Genomic DNA, 21,929 nt, shown 5'->3' on the forward strand with positions numbered 1-21,929 from the left:
AAATGCCCCAAATTCCCTAGGTGCCCTAAATGCCCTAAGTACAGTAAATGCCCCAAATGCCCTAAGTGCCCTAAATGCCCTAAGTGCCCCCAAATGGCCTAAGTGCCCTAAATGCCCTAAGTGCCCCAAATGCCTTAAGTGCTCTAAATGCCCTAAGTGCTCTAAATGCCCTAAGTGCCCCAAATGCCCTAAATGCCCTAAATGCCCCCAAATTCCCTAAGTGGTTAAGGAAAAGGTTTTATTTCAATTACATGGTGCTCATTGAGAACAACCCTCTGATTGGACAGTACGTGATATTTTTGGCCAATCAAAGTGTAGCAGGCGGGATTTGTGGGGAAAAAAAATACGAGCGCGGAAAGAAAATATGGCGCTGAGACACAAATCCGCCTACTACACGTGTTGCCAGATCCATAGATTTCATGTCCAATTTACTTCTGAAGGTTGTTTTGTGTTCACACTGTTTGTCTCACATTTCAGTTAATTACTGTTTTGCACAATACTTTACATTACCTCATGCAACTTCTGCTATAATATTGTGTTCATTCCAGTATTTCTGAACATGCAATAATGATGGAACATACAATATTTACACTGGTCAGTTACTGTGTTTTGTGTATTGTCTTTTGAGTAATGTCTTGTATTGTTGTTTGCACTGTCTTTTGTCCTGCACTGTATTTATGTCTTTGTCCTCCACTGTTTGCACCAGTTTGCACAGATGCACTTTATGTGTCTATGACTAACTTACTAAGTCCCTAGCTCTGTCTTTGCTTTTATGTAGCACCATGTTCCTGGAGAAACGTTGTCTCGTTTCACTGTGTACTGCAACAGCTATATATGGTTGAAATGACAATAAAAGTTTTTTGACTTGACTTGACTTGACTTGACTTGACAACCAGCCATGTCTAGAGATTATTCCCATACAGGTTCTAAATCCTGGTCCTCATCCTTGAGTACCTCCTTCTGTCATGTACACTAAAAACCTACTGTTTTCTCTACTAACTCTGCTAGACATCATTCAACTGTTCAGCAAATCCCGTCTAAGTTGAAAACACTGTTTTAAAGCACAGAAAGCACTCAGATGTAGCAGCGTTTTCATGGGATGTCCAAGACCAGGGTATGTACTGCAAAGTAAATAATAATAATAATAATAATAATTAAATAAGATCAAATAAAATAAAAATTTGCTAAAGCTGTACCTGTCTAAGAGTATACTTTACAAATTGAATTGTATATGTTACAATCAGACTAAACCCTATGTAAGACACACTCCAGTTTTTCTCATTCACTCACACAATCACACACTACGGGCAATTTTCCAGAGATGCCAATCAACCTACCATGCATGTCTTTGGACCGGGGGAGGAAACCGGAGTACCCGGAGGAAACCCCAGAGGCACGGGGAGAACATGCAAATTTCACATACACAAGGTTGAGGCGGGAATCGAACCCCCAACCCTGGAGGTGTGAGGCAAACGTGCTAACCACTAAGCCCCCTGTGCTGAAATTCTACAAATATATTTATTCGCTGTAAAGCTTTGGCTAGATTTTATTTTGAAGTAACGGGTTTATATCGCACATCTGGCAACCCCGTTCCTACTACTGTGTAGTGAAGGGAAGATTAGAGCTCACTGTAAATCAGTGACAACCGGGTAAAAACAGGGGGTAATACATCACTTGGGGGTAATTATATCGTAGTGCGTTTTTACTAGAGTTTTATCATCATCGGGAGAAGTTTAATTTGCGTTTTCGCAGCGTTAAAGACAGACTGAAGTGTACATTGTTGACGATGGGAAACGCCGCGGCCGCTAAGAAAGGCAACGAGTTGGAGAGCGGTAACGTCCATTAACTTCATAATGTTTATTTATTATTGTAATAAACGCAGAGATTTATTTCACTTGCTTTAAACGAGTAAACGCACACCTTTATTGATCTGTGTGTTTCTGCATCGCACCGCACATTCGTCTTGTTTGTTGTTGGAGCTCGTTAGCTCTTTAGCTTGTTAGATTTGGTAGCAATGTCTAAAGTTAACCAAACCAACAGGACAACTTGGTTAAACTCTTAGTTAGACAAAGGTAACAGTTAGAATGGGTTAACTTTTACTTAAAACAACCCATTTGTGTAAACTAGCTGGCTAATGTAGTTAGCATGCTAGTTGGAAATCATGATAAGAATTAAATGTTAACGTTATTACAAATAAAACAGCACTAAGGGAATAAAATTCACACGTATACTGGTGGATGAAACGTTTAAAAATGTTTTATTGCAATTGTTGTTTAAAAAAAAAAAAAGGAAATAGTAAATAACTACCAGCTAAGCTAAGGCTTTTGGGCTGCTGTAGGCCCGAAAAGGTGCGTTCAGGATACCGTGCTATTTTAGGTTGAATCAGATATTGCAAACTCAGCACTTGTTATAAAAATAATAATAAAGATTTACGTAAGCTAAAGTGGGTTTGTGCTCGGGATTAAGCAGAAAACTAACGTTTTCATCCGTCAAGATAGCCAGAAAGTCGTGTTGTGGTGTGTTAGCAGGTTAAAAGTGTCATGGCTAGTTGAGCTAAAGATAAGAAAACCGTTAACTTGGCCGTGTGACAAAAACAAAACAAGTTACACTATCCCAAGTTTACATTTTTTTTGCAGTTGTTTTAGATTTTATCGTTTATTCCTAAAACAGTAGCCGTTTTTTTTGGTTAATGATAGCAAATTTTCCGACGACTTTGTTGAAGTTTTGTGTGTGTTCATGAATAGGAGACAACACCGTGTAACTGTAAATTTTAGAGCCGTAGATGAATTTGAACGCACCATGTATCGATACATTGAACAAGCCTGTATCATTTAATGTGTATATTTATGTGTGGATGTTTATTTTAAATGATAAATCATACAGAAAACATAAAACGCACATTTCTTTCCTTGTAAATAGACTTCTATGTTATTTATTTATTTGTTTTTATTTATTTATTTATTTATTTTATGAAGAAGGCCTTTTTAGTACAGTTTGTTTGTATGCACATTGAGCTTGTGGTGTTTTCACTTAAAGGTGCAATAGTTGTTTTTTTTTTGTTTGTTTTTTTTTTTTTTTACTATTATTTACTATTAATTAATGAATTACTTACTTGAATAAATGGCCTGGATAATATGTAGAACATTTCCATAAATATGTAAGACGTGTGTATAAATTAAAGGTTTAAAATATTTTTGTTTGGAAGTTTTGTTTGTGTGTTTTTGCGCCTTGTGTCAGTAAATTTTCTAGACACTGTACAGGATGATGTAGATTCTGAGAGCAGAGCTTCATGAACATGAGCAGGAATCATTCAGATGTCAAACACACCCAGGTCTCAACCTCAGACGAACCCGAACGTCTGGCGTATACGGCACAAAACAGTAGAAACACTTCAGGAGTTATCTGTTTTGTCTGGTTGGATTGAAGAGGAATTCCGTTAGACTGTTTCAGTGAGCGCTAAACGCTAGATTTTTACAAATGATGTGAAATTCAGGGTACAAACTTTCTTCGATGATCGATCTGTGGTTATATGCCGGTTGTAAGGAATCCAGACCTAATACTGCCTTTCTGACGTCTGACCCTAATCTTTACAACGACGCACAGTTACCATTAGCCGTTTTGTTGTGATTCTGTTTGTAGACTTGTGTTCAGTAATGTTAAGTAAAGTTTTAATGACCCTAAAAATGACAGAATACACATGTAGGCTGTATAATGTTTTTTTTTTTTTTTAGACTAATCCCCAAAAGGATTTTAGCAAATCGGTTGATAGAGCGTGATAGATGATATAGAGCGTTCGTACCATGAACAAATTCAAACACACACCAAAACATCAGCTGATACTGGGATTGTTGCACCGATACCGACATCCTCTCCTCGAGCCGGCTGTCCATAGATCCATAGAAACTCGCATCTCAGTACCAAGTTTCTGGTGTGGCGAGTAAAATGATCACAATTCATTCATTAACGCTAATAAGTTGAGCTGCTGCTGCTTAAGTGAGGAATAAAGCTGCTTGTGACTTTCTCCCAGCAAGTCGTGATTGTTGCATGATCAGCGTTAGATCTAACAGGTGAACATGTCTGTATGTTGATCGATGTTAAGCAAATGTGAGCAGCCGTGCTGAATTCATGTCACCTGAACTCGGAGAACTTTCTGAGTTCTGGAGGATTGTTTTTTTTTTTTCTTAGTTGAAGATAAAAGAAATTGCAAGGATCCACATTAATAGGATTAACTCGATGGCTCGACGAGGCCCGACGTGATGCGAGGTCACCGTTACCGCACAGTTTTCCAAACGTTAAATACAAACCCACACCTCCCGACCAATCGGAGTAGAGCGCCGTCGTTTTTCCGCCATGCCACGTTGCAGTCGATCTGCTCTTATCGACATTCTATTGCATTGTGCATTTCAGTGAATTCTAAAAATGACTTATTTTTGATTAAACCATTTTTCCCCAAGAAGCATTCAATCACTCATGATCTTTTTTTACTGTCTCAGTTTCTGCAATAGTAAGAAATAGTTAACATTTAGTGTCATGTCTTTGTTACTTCTGTCTGTTGTTGGTATGCAGAGCTCTGTGGAAAATGACCCAGCTTCTCGGATTAATAAATGGTCCATTTACAGATACACACACACACACACACAAGCTCAGATGGTTGTCCTGTTCTGTAAACACTGGAGCATGGCTCAGCTCTGCCCGTATATGGTGAAGAAATGACTAATGTTCATTCATAAAACTCACAACTCAGCTTTGGGGTTTGTTGTTGTCTCTGTATAGACTCACACTGTTCCCCTTGGAGCATTTTAATCTCAGCACCATGAAGCTGCTCCCCACACACACACACACACTCACGTTTGTCATTGACTCGAGCAGCTTGTCATCAGACCTTCGTCAGAGGATAAGGGTAATTACGAGCTTTGAAAGGCTTGACGTAAGCAGCCCCAGGCTCGTGTTGGTTTGAGCGCGGCGCTGATAGCGAATATACACTGCGCTGCAAGATAGCGCCGACTCAGAGCCGCGTAAACATGATTTAGGGTTAAGTGCAGCGTGATAACTTCACTTTGTCTCAGGGAAGTGAGAGCTCTGAGGTGTTTCAGTTCAAATCGCACACTTCTGCATGACCTCAGACGATTTCACACGCTGCTCACACTGAGAAACACACACACACACACTATACAGTAAGAGGAGCAGGATGATGGACGACATTTACAGAACAAATACAGTGCAGCAGTCAAGTGCTTCTCTGTTTCCACTAATCTGTGCCATCATGCACTACAGAGAAAAACAGATGAGCTAGTTAATCAGAGCCTTCAGAATTTGTGTGTTTTCCCGCAAGGAAACTACGAAAATTGGCAAAATTTGCAGCACATGATTATTCTTTTAAACTCTTAGCAGTTGAACGTGTGTTGTGATGTCACATGTCATTCTGAAAAAATCTTTTGATTTTGTTGTCATTTCTGCAAGATCATGAAATCCTAGAAGGGACTGATTTATTAAATCCATGTGGATGTGATGTCACTTTGCTTTGGAGTCAGAGTCGAAGAGGAATTCCTGCGTTAAGGGGCACTTTATTTAGTTGGGAATTTTGAGCCGGACACAGCATCAGTCTTTTTATATTTTTCTCTTTATCACGGTCGCTCTGAAAAAGCGATTCGATCCTGAATGAATCCAGCTGTATATAAGGAACAAAAGCAGGTGTGTATTTTAAGTTGCTTTTGGGTGATGTTTATATATCGGGCGGTGTGGAAGTCAGCAGAAGTGTGGCGTGTCCTGGAGATTTGAACAAAACGAGAACATAAACATGGTGATATGATTAGCCGCGGGCGCTCTGGTGAAAACCGAGCGTGTTTCTGGTTACGGCGCCGTTCACCTCAGCTCCAGACTTTCCTCTACGTGGATTGAAACAACACTTATTCGTTCTGTATTCATGTAAAAGTCTGTCTGTCTGAGCATCTGAGCGTCTGTCTGTCTGAGCATCTGAGCGTCTGTCTGTCTGAGCATCTGAGCGTCTGTCTGTCTGAGCATCTGAGCGTCGGTCGGTCTGAGCATCTGAGCGTCGGTCGGTCTGAGCATCTGAGCGTCGGTCGGTCTGAGCATCTGAGCATCTAGACCAGCAACGTTTTTGTGCTACTTAAGAGCCACTTTTCCTGGTTCTGAGTCGATGCTTTGGCTGTCGAAAAAGAAAGAACTGGTTCTAAATTAGACTCCGAACCAGCACTCAAATGCCCCTTTTCCACCGAGGCAGTTCGAGTGCTGGTTCGGAGCCAGAGCTTAATTTAGAACCAGTTCTTTCTGTTTCGACCGCCAAAGCACCGGCTCCGAACCAGGAAAAGTGGTTCTTAAGTAGCACCAAAACGTTGCTGGTCTAGACTTAAGAACCGCTTGCGTCAGGAGCTGGGGGCGGGGCTACTGTTAGCACATCTGAAAATGTACCTTTAGTATACTAATGTTTAATACACTTTTACTTTACCGCAATATGATACATTATCAGCACACATGATAGTAGGTAGCTACATGCTTAAGCTAAAAAAATTTTCTGTGTTAACGATAAAATAACGTTATGTACTTTATCGATTACAACCTCCGTTTATACAGATTACACGGAGCTGCACGTACACGTTTTATCCGCCGCGTTTGGATGCTAATGTTTGTTCGCAAAGCCATGAGCATTAACAGTAAAGCAACATCCGCCATTGTTGTTGTGTTTGTGTTTGTCGCTGCTGCGCTAACGTCGCTGGGACACGTGACACGTATACAGTGACGTCACACTCGGCTCTGTGATGGCTCTCTAGCCAGTGGAAAGGCAAACCGGGTTCTTAGAAGGTTTGCTAGTGGAACCAACTTTGAACCAGCACCCGGTTCTTTTTGGTGGAAAAGAGGCAAAACTGCCTCGGTGGAAAAGGAGCATGAGTGTCTGTCTGAGTGTCTGTCTGTCTGAGTGTCTGTCTGTCTGAGTGTCTGTCTGTCTGAGTGTCTGTCTGTCTGTCTGAGTGTCTGTCTGTCTGTCTGAGTGTCTGTCTGTCTGTCTGAGTGTCTGTCTGTCTGTCTGAGTGTCTGTCTGTCTGTCTGAGTGTCTGTCTGTCTGTCTGAGTGTCTGTCTGTCTGTCTGAGTGTCTGTCTGTCTGTCTGAGTGTCTGTCTCTGTCTGAGTGTCTGTCTGTCTGTCTGAGTGTCTGTCTGAGTGTCTGTCTGTCTGTCTGAGTGTCTGTCTGACTGTCTGAGTGACTGTCTGAGTGTCTGTCTGTCTGTCTGTCTGACTGTCTGTCTGTCTGACTGTCTGTCTGAGTGTCTGTCTGACTGTCTGAGTGACTGTCTGACTGTCTGAGTGACTGTCTGTCTGTCTGAGTGACTGTCTGTCTGTCTGAGTGACTGTCTGACTGTCTGAGTGACTGTCTGTCTGTCTGAGTGACTGTCTGTCTGTCTGAGTGTCTGTCTGACTGTCTGAGTGACTGTCTGTCTGTCTGAGTGACTGTCTGTCTGTCTGAGTGACTGTCTGTCTGTCTGAGTGACTGTCTGTCTGTCTGAGTGTCTGTCTGTCTGTCTGAGTGTCTGTCTGACTGTCTGAGTGACTGTCTGTCTGTCTGAGTGACTGTCTGTCTGAGTGACTGTCTGACTGTCTGAGTGTCTGTCTGAGTGACTGTCTGAGTGTCTGTCTGAGTGTCTGTCTGACTGTCTGAGTGACTGTCTGTCTGTCTGAGTGACTGTCTGTCTGTCTGAGTGACTGTCTGTCTGTCTGAGTGACTGTCTGACTGTCTGAGTGTCTGTCTGAGTGACTGTCTGAGTGTCTGTCTGAGTGTCTGTCTGTCTGTCTGAGTGTCTGTCTGACTGTCTGAGTGACTGTCTGTCTGTCTGAGTGACTGTCTGTCTGTCTGAGTGACTGTCTGAGTGTCTGTCTGAGTGACTGTCTGAGTGACTGTCTGAGTGTCTGTCTGAGTGTCTGTCTGAGTGACTGTCTGAGTGTCTGTCTGACTGTCTGAGTGTCTGTCTGTCTGACTGAGTGTCTGTCTGTCTGACTGTCTGAGTGTCTGTCTGTCTGACTGTCTGAGTGTCTGTCTGTCTGACTGTCTGAGTGTCTGTCTGTCTGAGTATCTGTCTGAGTGTCGAAGTGTCTGTCTGTCTGAGTGTCTGAGTGTCTGTCTGAGTGTCTGTATGACTGTCTGAGTGTCTGTATGACTGACTGTCTGAGTGTCTGTATGACTGTCTGTCTGAGTGTCTGTCTGACTGTCTGTCTGAGTGTCTGTCTGACTGTCTGAGTGTCTTCCATGAGTAAAAAAAAAAACAGAGAGCCATTAAAGGAGGCTTTCTGGCATGCTGCAGATGTTTTCACTTCTCCAGATAGAGGAACCGAGTTTACTTTAAAATCTTTTTTAAACCTTGTGTAAAAGTCAGACTAAATCATTTGTAGGCACGCACACACACACACGCACGCACGCACACACACACACACTAGAAGCACACACACACACACACTAGAAGCACACATCCTCTGGTCATTGAATTATGGTATGTGGGGTTTTCTTCAGTAAGTATTATGGGATGTCTGGTAGCGGAACTGAAAGTCAGTAGTCTTCCTCTCTGTGGCTCGGCTGATCCATGTCTTGTGCATATGATGTTATTGTTTCATCTGAAACTTTCTCCTTTTCTCTCTGTGTGTCTTTCTCTCTCTCTCTCTTTCTCTCTGTCTGTCCCTGTCTGTCTCCTGGTCATCCCATCCATCTGGTTGAATGCTGCTGCAAACCCCTGGTGATTTATAGAGACGTTTGGTATGAACATTATTTCACTAGATGAACACAATGACCGAAAACGTGCTGATTGATTGGCCTCAGTAGTGCAAAAGCTCAACATTTGCCACAAAGCCACGTGACTCAAACCGTGTGTCATTTAAAATCCATCCTTTTCTCTCATTGGGTCATCTAAAGTTGGGACTGTGTGAGTTTGTGTGTGTGTGTGTGTGTGTGTGCTTTGCGTTTGCATGCTCCTCTTTTGTGTAGAACGAGCTGTACACAGACTGGGTTAGCGCTACAGCTAGAGCTATAGCATGGTGGTGGTGTGTGTGCATTTTAGCTTTATTAGCATTATTAGCATTAGGACTAGCAGCACTAACATGGGTATGCTGATTTTTCTCTTTCTCTCGCTCGCTCTCTCACTCTCTCTCTGCAGTCAAAGAGTTCTTAGCCAAAGCCAAAGAAGATTTCCTGAGAAAATGGGAATGTCCACCACAGGTGACACACACACTCGCGCACACACACACACACACACACACACACACACACACACACACACACACACACACACACACACACAGAGTGACAAGTGACTCACAGGGTTGTTACCATCATAAGCTGTTCTTTCTTTCTTCCTTCCTTCCATCTTTCCTTCCTTCCTCGCTCCATCCACCCACCCATTCATCCATCCATTCATTCTTTCCTTCCATCCATCCATTCTTTCCTACCTTCCATCCATCCATCCATTCTTTCCATCCATCCATCCATTCTTTCCTTCCATCCACCCATGCTTTCCTTCCATCCATCCATCCTTCCCTTCCATTCTTTCCCCTCTAGAGCACAACTTGCCTAGACGACTTTGACAGACTGAAGACTCTGGGCACGGGCAGTTTCGGGAGAGTTATGCTGGTGAAACATAAGGGAACAGAGCAGTTCTACGCCATGAAGATCTTGGACAAACAGAAGGTGTGTGTGTGCTTTTTAACTCTCTTTTTTGTTAGTACGAGAACGTTTACAGTATTATATATATATATATATATATCGTCGCTGTCGGGCGGAATCCTCGTATCTCCAAAACCATTATTTTTCAGGACATTAAAAAAAAAAAACGCCATTTTTTTGAGTTATTAAACATTGTATCGTTAAAGTGTTTATTATAGCTTATATTGCTATCATATACTGTTGTGTACCAACATTAACACAACATTTCCCCAAAGTCTCAAAGATACAAGCTTTATGACTCGGTAGCAGGGAGATACGAGATTATGCTGTCATAGATAAGAATGGTACGGACACAGACGTCGCTGCTGCCAGCAGTTTTCGATAAAGTCTGCGGTCACGTCGAGCCTTTTGACAAGAGACAAGGCTACAATGCAGTTAAGAGATTTGTGCTCAAGCTATTTTCAAGCCTATATATATATATATATATTAAAAACTGGAATATTTGGGACAAAGAGTTTTGCATTCAGGATTGTTGATGTTAAATTTCACGACACATCCTAAGAAATTACTTAGGACTTAAGCACTAAGAAATACTTGCTCATTTTAGTTGCTTGGCTGCTCAGCATTACTTAATCAAGCAACAACGTACGTAGGCAAAAGTAACAGTTATATTTCTCTACTTGGATGCTTCAGTCATTTTGCTTAATTGCTTCGTCACTTTGTTAAATACTTACTTAGTCGCTTGTTTGTCTTCACCAGAGTCACCTGAGTTGTTTGATTACTTAGTTAAAATCGCCTAATTACTGAGTTGCCTTATGTAGTTGCGTACGTGGATCACTTAGTTATGTACTTAGTCGCTTTGTTATGTACTTATACTTCCTTTGTTGCTTGGTTAAGTAGGCTGACTGAGGAAAAGTACATAACTTTTAGTAAGCTACATGGTGTACTTTACTTTGTTGCTTGGTAACGGATATGTACTGTGTTGGGTACTGTGTTGGGTACCGTGTACTTAGTTGCTGAAGTACTTAAGTAACCACACAACTGTGGTTACTTGTGCTGTTTATTGTAAAGCGAATGTAAAGAGTAATTAAATAAGTCTTCCCGTAGTTTTGACGCAGAGCCTGGACACAGTGTTGCAGATTAGATATTTATCACGTCAGCCACCCGCAGTATTTCTGACCCCGGACGCCTCTCAGCCTGTCGTGTTGCTGTGTGTTTGCAGGTGGTGAAATTGAAGCAAATAGAACACACACTGAACGAGAAGAGAATATTACAGGCCGTATCGTTCCCCTTCCTCGTCCGACTCGAATACGCCTTCAAGGTGGTGTTTAAACCTCTACCTGCTTTCTCAGCTGTCAAGCGAGTGCGTGCCAGTGCGTGCGAGCGAGTGCGTGCCAGTGTGTGCGAGTGCGAGCGAGTGTGTGCGTGCGAGCGAGTGTGTGCGTGCGAGCGAGTGTGTGCGTGCGAGCGAGTGTGTGCGTGCGAGCGAGTGTGTGCGTGCGAGTGCGAGCGAGTGTGTGCGTGCGAGTGCGAGCGAGTGTGTGCGTGCGAGTGCGAGCGAGTGTGTGCGTGCGAGTGCGAGCGAGTGTGTGCGTGCGAGTGCGAGCGAGTGTGTGCGTGCGAGTGCGAGCGAGTGTGTGCGTGCGAGTGCGAGCGAGTGTGTGCGTGCGAGCGAGTGTGTGCGTGCGAGTGCGAGCGAGTGTGTGCGTGCGAGTGCGAGCGAGTGTGTGCGTGCGAGTGCGAGCGAGTGTGTGCGTGCGAGTGCGAGCGAGTGTGTGCGTGCGAGTGAGCGAAACTGAATGTTCCTCCTTATCTCTCCTCAGGATAACTCCAACCTGTATATGGTGATGGAGTACGTACCGGGTGGTGAGATGTTCTCACATCTACGAAGAATCGGGAGGTTCAGGTGTGCAGGGTGTCCGAACACTTTAAACACAAGTGTCTGTGTGTGTGTGTATACTGTAGGGTGGTGTAAGAGCTGGACTAACATACTGTATACATACTGTAACATAACGTACTCTACTCAATTCTAAAACCTTTCTGTCTGAAACAACCTTTTCAGTGTTGTAGATGATTACAGGCTGAATTTCTCTGCAGTCATTAGATCATGTTCCTGTCATCATGCAGATAGACGTGTCAGTAGTTTATCAGTTTATATTCTCACTGAACCTCACACAGTTTATAGGAGAAACATCTTACAAACTCTCATCTCGCATGAACTTCATGAAGACATGAAAATCCTGTTCCTGATATTTTTCCTGTCCTCTCTCTGTCACTCTCTCTCTCTCTCTCTCACACACACTCTCTCTTTCACACACACACACTCTCTCTCTCTCTCTCTCACACACACACTCTTTCTTCTCTCTCTCACACTCTCTCTCTCTCACACTCACACTCTCTCTCACACTCACACTCTCTCTCTCTCACACTCACATTCTCTCTCTCACACACACTCTCTCTCTCTCTCACACTCACATTCTCTCTCTCACACACACTCACACTCTCTCTCACACTCTCTCTCTCTCACACTCTCTCTCTCCCTACAGTGAACCACATGCACGGTTTTATGCAGCACAGATAGTCCTCACCTTTGAGTACCTCCACTCACTAGACCTCATCTACAGAGACCTGAAGCCTGAAAACCTTCTCATCGATCAGCACGGCTATATACAGGTAACCGACCAGAAGGGGGCACTGTGTGACTGAAAGTCATACTTGTGTTTAATCAACACATCGGTACCAAACTTGTGGTTCCCGCATGTACTCTCTTGAATAAACACAAGACGTTAATCTTCTCCCGTGAGGTTAAGTGTGCACTGGGTTGTGTCCCGATATCTCTCCTTCCCTACGGTACTGTAGGTGAAAAGCAGGAAGCCGAAGGAGTTGTGTCCAAGCTCTCAGTATTCATAAAGCAATAGAGACTAAGAGCTAACGGGAAATACCCACTGCTTCCACTGAGGTTCTGTAGCGTGGAACCAGAGCACACCAAGAAATCCTCTAACAAAAATCTCTTTTGCGTCACAGGTCACTGACTTCGGTTTTGCGAAACGAGTGAAGGGTCGAACCTGGACGTTGTGTGGGACCCCGGAGTACCTGGCACCAGAGATCATCCTCAGCAAGGTTTAGACGTGGCATTCTGATGTATTCTTTAGCCTCCAGTCTCTTAAACTCTCTAAAGATGTCATGTAGTTCAGAATTAAAGCCCAACTAAAACCTCTTCCTTCAGTGCCAGACCAGTTGTGTTCCAGTACAGCGTCAATGTGTTTATTGTTCATGTTTAATTTGCTCTTCCTTTGTGTCTTATTATGTCATGCATGTAAGAGGGAACTCTGTCAGCACCATGAGTTAGTAGTAGTCTCGTGTTCCGTGTATATTGTTGTGTGAGACCAGGCTCTGTCTTGTGTGTAGGGCTACAACAAAGCAGTGGACTGGTGGGCTCTGGGCGTGCTCATATATGAAATGGCTGCAGGTTACCCTCCGTTCTTCGCTGACCAGCCCATTCAAATCTACGAGAAGATCGTGTCTGGAAAGGTAGAAACACACGACCCAGAAAGCAGTAGTTTAGCTTCGAACTACAGCTGAATGTCAGTTTTCTTCAAGTCTTACTGAGACTCTACACACACCATCATCAGCGATGTCCCATCGTTTTAACATGGCCGTTAATCAGGGACATTTAAACACAGGGACATTTAACGAAGACGAGTCCGTCCGCGACTCCTCTGGTTGAACCGAAGCGAGTTACAGACACCGAGAGAGACAGACTGATTTGAACAGAGACAGATTCAGACACAGAATCCCGATAGATGGAGATGGATAGATTTATAAAGAAGACTTTCGGTTATACAACCAGGCCGATGGATTTCGATAGGCAGACCGTGTAATGAGCTTCACGGACTGTAGAACTAAGCCGAGCGAAAACGGTTTTCTCCTACAGACCTCAGCGATCAGCCGAGGGTTTAGTCACATCCGTCTGTCTTCTGTGCAGGTACGATTCCCGTCTCACTTCAGCTCGGATCTGAAGGACCTGCTAAGGAATCTGCTTCAGGTCGACCTGACCAAGCGGTACGGCAACCTCAAGAACGGCGTCAACGACATCAAAAACCACAAATGGTTTGCTACGACGGATTGGATCGCCATCTATGAGAGAAAGGTGTGATGTCATCATCATCATTGATGCTGTCATAGTCAAAGTAATATCCTTAATGTGGTAGAATATTACGCTCACTGTGTCTTTGTTTGTTTTGTTTTCTCCAACCCGCAGGTGGAGGCTCCGTTTATTCCGAAATGCAGAGGTCCGGGAGATACGAGCAACTTCGACGACTACGAAGAGGAGGACATCCGTGTGTCCGTTACAGAAAAATGTGCAAAGGAGTTTGCCGAGTTTTAGCCACGGACACATCAGAGCTATACGTATACATATATACGTATATGTATTTATCTATATAAATATATATATATATGAGTGTGTGTGACTGTGTGCGCATGAATGCGTGTGCGAGCGTGTGTATAACCACACAGCAAATGAAGTAAGAGGATCTTTGCACTCTAAAGACACGGCGGACGGAGCGGAGACCACATCACGTCAGAGTTTCTGCGTAGCTCCTTCATTCCGTCTGGTTCTTCATCAAGAGGCCAACAAAAAGCCCTCGAGCTTTACACGTTACATCAGACGCTCCACTCACTCACTCACTCACTCACTCACTCACTCACTCTCTCATATCCCTCTTTATTATCTTTTTTTTTTTCTTTTTTTATTTCATTTTATAAATGTCTTGGATGTTGTTTTAATGCTGAAAAGGTTGTCAGATGTTTTCAGGACTAGGACTTTAAAACACCGTCACACACCGAGCGCCAGTTTATCCTCCGACTCCAGCCCTTCTGCTGTTCTACGCGGTCATCAGGCGTGGCGTAATATAGCAGCATAACAGGAACCAGGGGGTCTCATATGAACGTGGGGTTTTATAGATGCGTATTTTACAATGGCGGACGTATATACATCCATCCATCCACGATTGCAGCAGCAAGCCATTGAATGATTTCTTCAGTTCCTCTCTTAAACCTTTAGTACCGATTGAGTTCACAGCAACATGAGCTCGTAGTGTGTGCAGACTAATTGTCCCAAAGTCATTGCTTTGTTTGTTTACGCAGCACTTTGCTTGCATGCTGTGGCTCATTTACTACATTACTACATCTACATGTAGTCGAGTTCTTCTTGTTTACCGCGTTTGCAAAGACGTACTCTCTTGATCCAAGTAGAACTGAGTAAGGTTTAAGGATCTGGTTTATGAGCTCAGCAGTGAAGAGGTTTTGATTTTCCTGGGATTTAAATACCTCACCTTCTGAGCAGTAGCATAAAAGCCTTAACCGCCAGACGTTATCTGGAAGTATGTTATGGTTTAGGGGTGTGTAAGCTTCAGGACGCATCCCGTCCCGTACACTCCCATGTCAGCGCCACTTCTGTGCCTCAGAAGGAACCTAATGATACCCGAACTCTTCCAGATGGATGGATGACAGCAGAGGGGCTGCAAGTAATTGTTATTGATATTAATAATAAATAAATAAATAGCTTGAGTTAAGCTGCATGGTGGGTGAGAGTAATAAATTGGTACGTTGCTCAGACTTGATCTCAGCAGTCACATGTAGCTACGATTTGAAGGAACACGCGTCCTGCGTTTTGTCTGTTACCCGCTGTGTGCAATTTTCTTTTCCTTCATTTTCGAGTACCAGCAGCAGTTATCTTACCTCACACTCATCCACCGACCACTTTTTCCCCCTCCTCAGATCGCAGAGGTGCTGCTTCTGTCTTGTGCATGTCGAACCATTTGGGGATTATTATTAATGTTATTTTATTTGATTTTGAAGAACACTTCAGCCAGTGTTGCAAGCATGACCAAAACGTCTGAGCTGTGGGTCCTCTGAAGGTTTCGATCAGTCACGATTGAACCCACGGATCGTCTGTTGTTGAGTCGAGTGTTTCAGCGATCGTTAGTGCAACCTGCACTTCCAAAATATCCTGACTTGCCCTGGCGTATTTTTTATTTAATTTTTTTGCATAATTCTGTGTTATTTTACAGCTTTGATGTGTATCCATTGATGATGAGGATATATCTTAATATGCCCTGGTACATCTTTCTGATTTGGCTCAGAACAACTCAAAGTACTGTATAATTACCTTAAACAATCTGTAGCAGATACCGTTTGCTGTGAACGTGGTTTCCTGTGTTGTTGTGGAAACCGACCCTGAGACTCTCCACATGCACGCGAAAACTTTTTTTGTTTTGTTCCCCCCCCCCCCCCCCAACACACTACACATTATCACATTATACTCCAGTTTCTGTCTCTTTCTGTCCTTTATACTTTCATTTGTATGACTGAATTTAGAGTTGCAACTCATAGGGATGGATCTTGTTTGCGATGCTTGATTTCCAAGGTACATTCTCACAGACACACATGCGTCAAAAAATGATTTGAAAAAGAAAAAAAAAGAACCAACTGGGGTTTGTTAGCCCCAGCTCCTTTGTATCACAGAATTCAGTTACTGTTCTGCTCATAATGCATATATGCATTGTTTCTTATATATGTTTTTATTTATACACATTAGAGATGCTAATAAATTTTATTTTTAAAATTGCATTGTGCTCGTTTTGATTCCTTGCAACGTTCATTTCCCGACAGTCTGACCGTGATGACAGCTTCAAGGAATCTCTGAACTTTTTACATCTTCATTTTTTTTTTTTTTAGAATTAACACGATGAAGATCTGAGATTTATTTTGTAAGTTAATTCTGAATAGAAAAAAGTTCACACCGGCTAACTCTTACTTAATTTTCCCACAATGCCTTTTAACTACCTGCGGATAGTGATGTTGGATTTTCTTCTCGAGTCATCTCGACCTGCTAAGAGTGATGCAGAGGTGCTTTAATCCTTTTAATCTGTCCTTTTAATATAAATATATGTAAAATATATATGTGTGTATATACATACATATATATATATATATATATGTGTGTGTGTGTGTGTACATAATTTATTTTACACACACACGTGTATATATATAAACACACACACACACATATATATATGTATATATATATGTATGCATATGTATATATACATATATATACATATATATATAAAATGTATATACATGTATATATACATTATATATATATGCAATATGTTTTTGAACACCTATAAATGTATTCAACATCCACATTTGCTCTCATAAAAACCTTCACATTTCTATCTCAGTAATTTCATATCAACTTTAATGTGTATAAACAGCAGCTTTCATTTCTTCAGCATAGATAACCATAAATTGTAACTAAAAATAGTTTATAAATGGTTTCACATAAACGACACATCAAAATAGCAGTTTTGTTATTTTTTTTTTTTAAATAAAAATAAATGTATTTAAATTTCAGAAGATGATTTATGTCTGGAGATTAGGAGCTGTTTACTTTTTACTGTTGAACATTTTTGGACCAAACGAGGATCCATAATCAGCGTCGCGGTAACAAAACGTCATTGCCTCTCTACCCGTATTCTGGCACAAAAATAAAAAATAAAAATAAACAAACTAACAAAAAAACCGCTTCGTCAAAAATGTTAAATAGTAATATCTTCTTGCCGTTTAAAATGTAGGTAATGCTAGATGCATCGAACCCTCATATGTAGTAAGAAAGCTACGGAAACATTTATTATGTGCTGTGATTTGTTTATTATTATTATTATTATTATTATTATTATTATTATTATTATTATTATATTTTTTGTATGTGTTTGTGGCCTCATTGTCATCTGTTTGTATATGATATTTAATATATTTTAATTAATAAAATACTAAATTAATATACTTTCTGGTTGCTTCGGTTACGTGAGGCTTTGCCCAATCAGCGAGCTGTTTCTGTCTCACTAGCGAATCCGAGAGCAGTAGGCGGGACTTGACGGAATGTGGTTAGGAAGTAAAAAACAGTGGCAGCAGTAAATTAGCACACATCCGCCATAAAAAGTCAGAAGAAGAAGAAATTAGCACACGGCGCTTCCTGTTCGGTTGATTTGAACGTTCCACAAGAGAGAAAAGAAGAAAAACTCGACAAGTTAACGAATGGCTGGACTCGAGCTGCTGTCCGATCAGGGCTACCGGTTGGATGGGCGAAAGGCCACAGAGCTGAGGAAAGTGCAGGCGCGCATGGGGGTGTTCGCGCAGGCGGACGGATCTGCGTACATGGAGCAGGGGAACACTAAAGCACTGGCGGTGGTGTACGGACCGCATGAGGTACACGTGCACACTACTGCTGTCTACATCAGGCTGCAATAATACACACTACACTGTGCAAACTCCTTCTGATGTCTCCTGTCCATCACACACACACACACACACACACACACACACACACACACACACAGCTGTATAGAATCACAATCAGGTTTATTGGCTAAGTGTGTTGATGTTGACACACACAAGGAATTTGGTACCGTTTGTGACTCTCTGAAAAGTACAGACATAAATAACACTATACTATACAATACAGGCATAAATAACACTATACTATACAATACAGGCATAAATAACACTATACTATACAATACAGACATAAATAAAACTATACTATACAATACAGACATAAATAAAACTATACTATACAATACACACAAATAACACTATACTATACAATACAGACATAAATAACACTATACTATACAATACAGACATAAATAACACTATACTATACAATACAGACATAAATAACACTATACTATACAATACAGACATAAATAACACTATACTATACAATACAGGCATAAATAACACTATACTATACAATACAGACATAAATAAAACTATACTATACAATACAGACATAAATAACACTATACTATACAATACAGACATAAATAACACTATACTATACAATACAGGCATAAATAACACTATACTATACAATACAGGCATAAATAACACTATACTATACAATACAGACATAAATAAAACTATACTATACAATACAGACATAAATAACACTATACTATACAATACAGGCATAAATAACACTATACTATATAATACAGGCATAAATAACACTATACTATACAATACAGACATAAATAAAACTATACTATACAATACAGACAAATAACACTATACTATACAATACACACATAAATAACACTATACTATACAAGACAATACAGACATAAATAACACTATACTATACAAGACAATACAGACATAAATAACACTATACTATACAAGACAATACACACATAAATAACACTATACTATACAATACACACATAAATAACACTATACTATACAATACAAACAAAACTCTATACTGTACAAGACAATACAGATTATACAAGACAATGCAGATGTGATACAATAGACAGTATGAGTATTAAATATTAATACAGAATATATGACTGATCAGTTATGTACATAAATAACAATATTGTGCAATCTTCTGCTTTTTGTACAATATGCAGTAGTAGTGTGTTTAACATACACGGATGATGTGATGACTGACAGTTCTGATAATGTAGTACTTATAGATATGAAGCAGTATATACTAACTATAACAGTTAGCTGTATAGGCTAACTGTAGTTATTTATGTTGGGGCACATCACATCACCCAGGTATTTACTATTTTTCTTTCTGTCTTAATGAGGACAGAAATTTGTTGCCGACGACGTTCCAATGTTGTTGTTAAATTGGTAATAATCATACTTGTTAATTTTCATCAACAAACTTGCATGAACTGTGCTTAGTTTCTGGTGACTTAGCAGCACACTAAAGCATGTACTTGGTGAACTATTAATGCATTATTGATTTGTCCATCCTTACTGTATCTCCTTTATCCGTCACTGTTTTCTTTAAGGTTCGAGGGTCCAGAAGTAAATCTCTTCACGACCGAGCGGTCATTAACTGCCAGTACAGCATGGCCACGTTCAGCACGGCAGAGAGAAAAAGACGACCGCACGGCGATCGCAAATCCAGTGAGATGAGTCTTCACCTGAAACAGACCTTTGAAGCTGCCGTCCTCACCCAGCTGTACCCACGCTCCCAGATAGACATCTATGTTAAGGTAACTGACCTTGGTTACTTCATCCAAACCATGTAGATCTAATGTCACCTATCTTTTAGAAACTTGCCCACCCATACAACCAAGCACAAAAAACCCTCACATGATGGAACGAAAGGGTAATAATGCAGCCACAGTTGTAAAAAAAAAAAAAAAATCCATCTTTTTACTAAGGAAATGTGGTTGGAGTAATTGGGGCATTATCCCAGTGGAAGGGTAATGACATCTGTCAGGAAAGACAATTATTCCCTGAGACAGAGAGAGTAATTCCCTTCTGAGACAACAAAAATATCCTGCAGAAAAGGTTAAGTTATCCTCCAGGTAGGGGAGGTGGAGAATTATAGCCCTAGGAAAGATAAGGTCATTCTTCAGGACTGACAGTAGTCCTCTCAGGAAGGTTGACTTGTCCCACAGGAAAGGAAGAGCTATCTACAGGTAAAGGAAAGGGAGAGTTATCCCCAAGAAGGTTGACTTATCCCCTGAGGAAGGGAAAGGTGAGCGTTATCCTTTAGGAACTATACATTTATCCACCAGAAGAAGACGGTTATCTCCTTGGTAGTCAAGAGTTATCCACTTTTGAAGGAAAAACATATCCTCAGGAACACCAGACCCAGTTGCCATTTCTAGTAAACACAATAAAATATACTTTAATGTCTGTGCTGCATGCACTAATAAATTCTGTTTCCCTGTGCAGATCCTCCAGTCAGATGGTGGAAACTACAGTGCATGTGTTAATGCAGCTACTCTGGCCCTGGTGGATGCTGGTATCCCCATGCGTGATTACGTGTGCGCGTGCACGGCCGGCTTTGTGGAGGACACGCCGCTGGCCGATCTGTGCCATGCCGAGGAGAGCGGCGGTGGCACCACAATGTCCCTGGCACTTCTACCTCGAAGTGAGAACATCGCACTGGTGCAGATGGATGCCCGTCTCCACCAGGACCACCTACCAGCTCTAATGGAGGCTGCAACGGTGGCCTGTAAGGGACTTAGCAAAGTGCTGGACAGTGTTGTGCGCCAACACCTGCAGGAGGTTTCTGTGCAGACACGAGACTGACGAGCCCTACTGCAAGTTGTTCTGTAGAACAAACTAATTAGTTTATTTCGTTAGCCTGGCTTAAATGCGTTTTCGTTTCGGAAAATACAGATTGACCAGGAGACCTTGGTGTGTAAAACACGATCTTGGTGTTTAAAGAGAGAACATTTGTTGTACGATGTTTATTTTGACATTGCATCTCTTGAATAAAAATTTTGTACTATAATTATTTGTATTTCCTGAACAGCTCATGGTCATTGGGTAAGAAAAGAAATAAAGGAAGAATAAACACATCCACTCGAAGCACAGTGCAACGTGGGTTATCTACATATTAATAAAAACAGGAATACATACACACACCAGTCGTTTTATTAGGAACACCTGTACATGATATGCGGTTATCCAAACAGCCAAGCAGATGTTTCAAGTTTCATCAGATGCTCACATTTACATTTAGGGAACTCGGGGTTGCAGCTACTGGGAGAATCTGCAGGCTGAAATGTTGAGAGAGATCAGAGGAGGATGACCAGACAGGAAGCCTGTAGTAACTCAATCACTCCATACTCGTCTGGCACCAACAACCTGTCACAGGTAACAATGTTTGATGTGAAAATGAACTGAAGCACATGACCTGAGATGCTTCCACCTGATTGGCTGTTAAGATAAGTATATGAATGTGCAGGTGTTTCTTAATGAAGTGTGTGCATGTGAATATGAATGTGTGCATATCATACAGTATAATAGACCTGTAATACCTGTAAAGTTATGCAGGTAACTAGGTGCGGTGTCATGCATGTTATCCAGCATTAAAATCCTGGACACTGTTTACAAGTTGTCTGTAGATGCTAGTCACTGTTTTTAAGGTAAGTCATGCTTCAAAACTGAACTCAGGACTGAAAAATAAAACTGAATAGTTATTAGCTCTTAACTAAACTCATTAGGAAACTTGATTATTTCAAGACGTGTAGCATTTGTGTTTATGCACTGTGTTCAACAGCAGCTTAAATACTTGGAAAAAAGCTAAGATGCATCAGAGAAAGCTGTATCGTTGCTCTGCATCAAAGTCAGACAGCTACAAATCTACAACATACATTAAATAAACACACACGAGATACGAGAACACAATTATGAAACCACAGTGAGGTTTTTG

At 41.4% G+C, this 21,929-nt stretch overlaps 2 protein-coding genes across 4 annotated transcripts; both read left to right on the plus strand.

The window, feature by feature from the left end:
- Positions 1 to 1,566: 1,566 nt before the first annotated feature.
- On the plus strand, positions 1,567 to 16,292 carry prkacbb (protein kinase, cAMP-dependent, catalytic, beta b). Of its 3 annotated transcripts, XM_027158970.2 has the most exons (11): positions 1,569 to 1,832; positions 8,750 to 8,758; positions 9,156 to 9,217; positions 9,557 to 9,685; positions 10,884 to 10,982; positions 11,485 to 11,567; positions 12,208 to 12,334; positions 12,686 to 12,781; positions 13,070 to 13,192; positions 13,647 to 13,811; positions 13,923 to 16,292. In XM_027158970.2, exons 1-11 carry the CDS (start codon positions 1,787 to 1,789, stop codon positions 14,046 to 14,048), a joined length of 1,065 nt encoding a protein of 354 aa, XP_027014771.1. In that variant the 5' UTR covers positions 1,569 to 1,786; the 3' UTR covers positions 14,049 to 16,292. The 3 variants fall into 3 exon arrangements, with proteins under 3 accessions (XP_027014773.1, XP_027014771.1, XP_027014772.1); XM_027158972.2 differs by lacking the exon at positions 10,884 to 10,982 and having other exon boundaries at positions 1,567 to 1,832; XM_027158971.2 differs by lacking the exon at positions 8,750 to 8,758 and having other exon boundaries at positions 1,570 to 1,832.
- A 1,329-nt stretch (positions 16,293 to 17,621) lies between these two features.
- Positions 17,622 to 21,005, plus strand: exosc4 (exosome component 4). Its single transcript, XM_027158921.2, has 3 exons — positions 17,622 to 17,938; positions 19,543 to 19,749; positions 20,441 to 21,005. Exons 1-3 carry the CDS (start codon positions 17,768 to 17,770, stop codon positions 20,798 to 20,800), a joined length of 738 nt encoding a protein of 245 aa, XP_027014722.1. The 5' UTR covers positions 17,622 to 17,767; the 3' UTR covers positions 20,801 to 21,005.
- Positions 21,006 to 21,929: the final 924 nt, after the last annotated feature.

Source organism: Tachysurus fulvidraco, chromosome 1, assembly GCF_022655615.1.
Source record: "Tachysurus fulvidraco isolate hzauxx_2018 chromosome 1, HZAU_PFXX_2.0, whole genome shotgun sequence".
In the NCBI taxonomy this organism is placed as follows: Eukaryota; Metazoa; Chordata; class Actinopteri; order Siluriformes; family Bagridae; genus Tachysurus; species Tachysurus fulvidraco.

Coding starts and splice junctions, on each gene's coding strand:
- prkacbb (XM_027158970.2), top strand. CDS start 1,787: ATGGGAAACGCCGCGGCCGCTAAGAAAGGCAACGAGTTGGAGAGCG. Junction 13,193..13,646: donor AGAAGATCGTGTCTGGAAAG/GTAGAAACACAC, acceptor TCTTCTGTGCAG/GTACGATTCCCGTCTCACTT. Junction 13,812..13,922: donor TCGCCATCTATGAGAGAAAG/GTGTGATGTCAT, acceptor TCCAACCCGCAG/GTGGAGGCTCCGTTTATTCC.
- exosc4 (XM_027158921.2), top strand. CDS start 17,768: ATGGCTGGACTCGAGCTGCTGTCCGATCAGGGCTACCGGTTGGATGGG. Junction 17,939..19,542: donor TGGTGTACGGACCGCATGAG/GTACACGTGCAC, acceptor GTTTTCTTTAAG/GTTCGAGGGTCCAGAAGTAA. Junction 19,750..20,440: donor AGATAGACATCTATGTTAAG/GTAACTGACCTT, acceptor TTCCCTGTGCAG/ATCCTCCAGTCAGATGGTGG.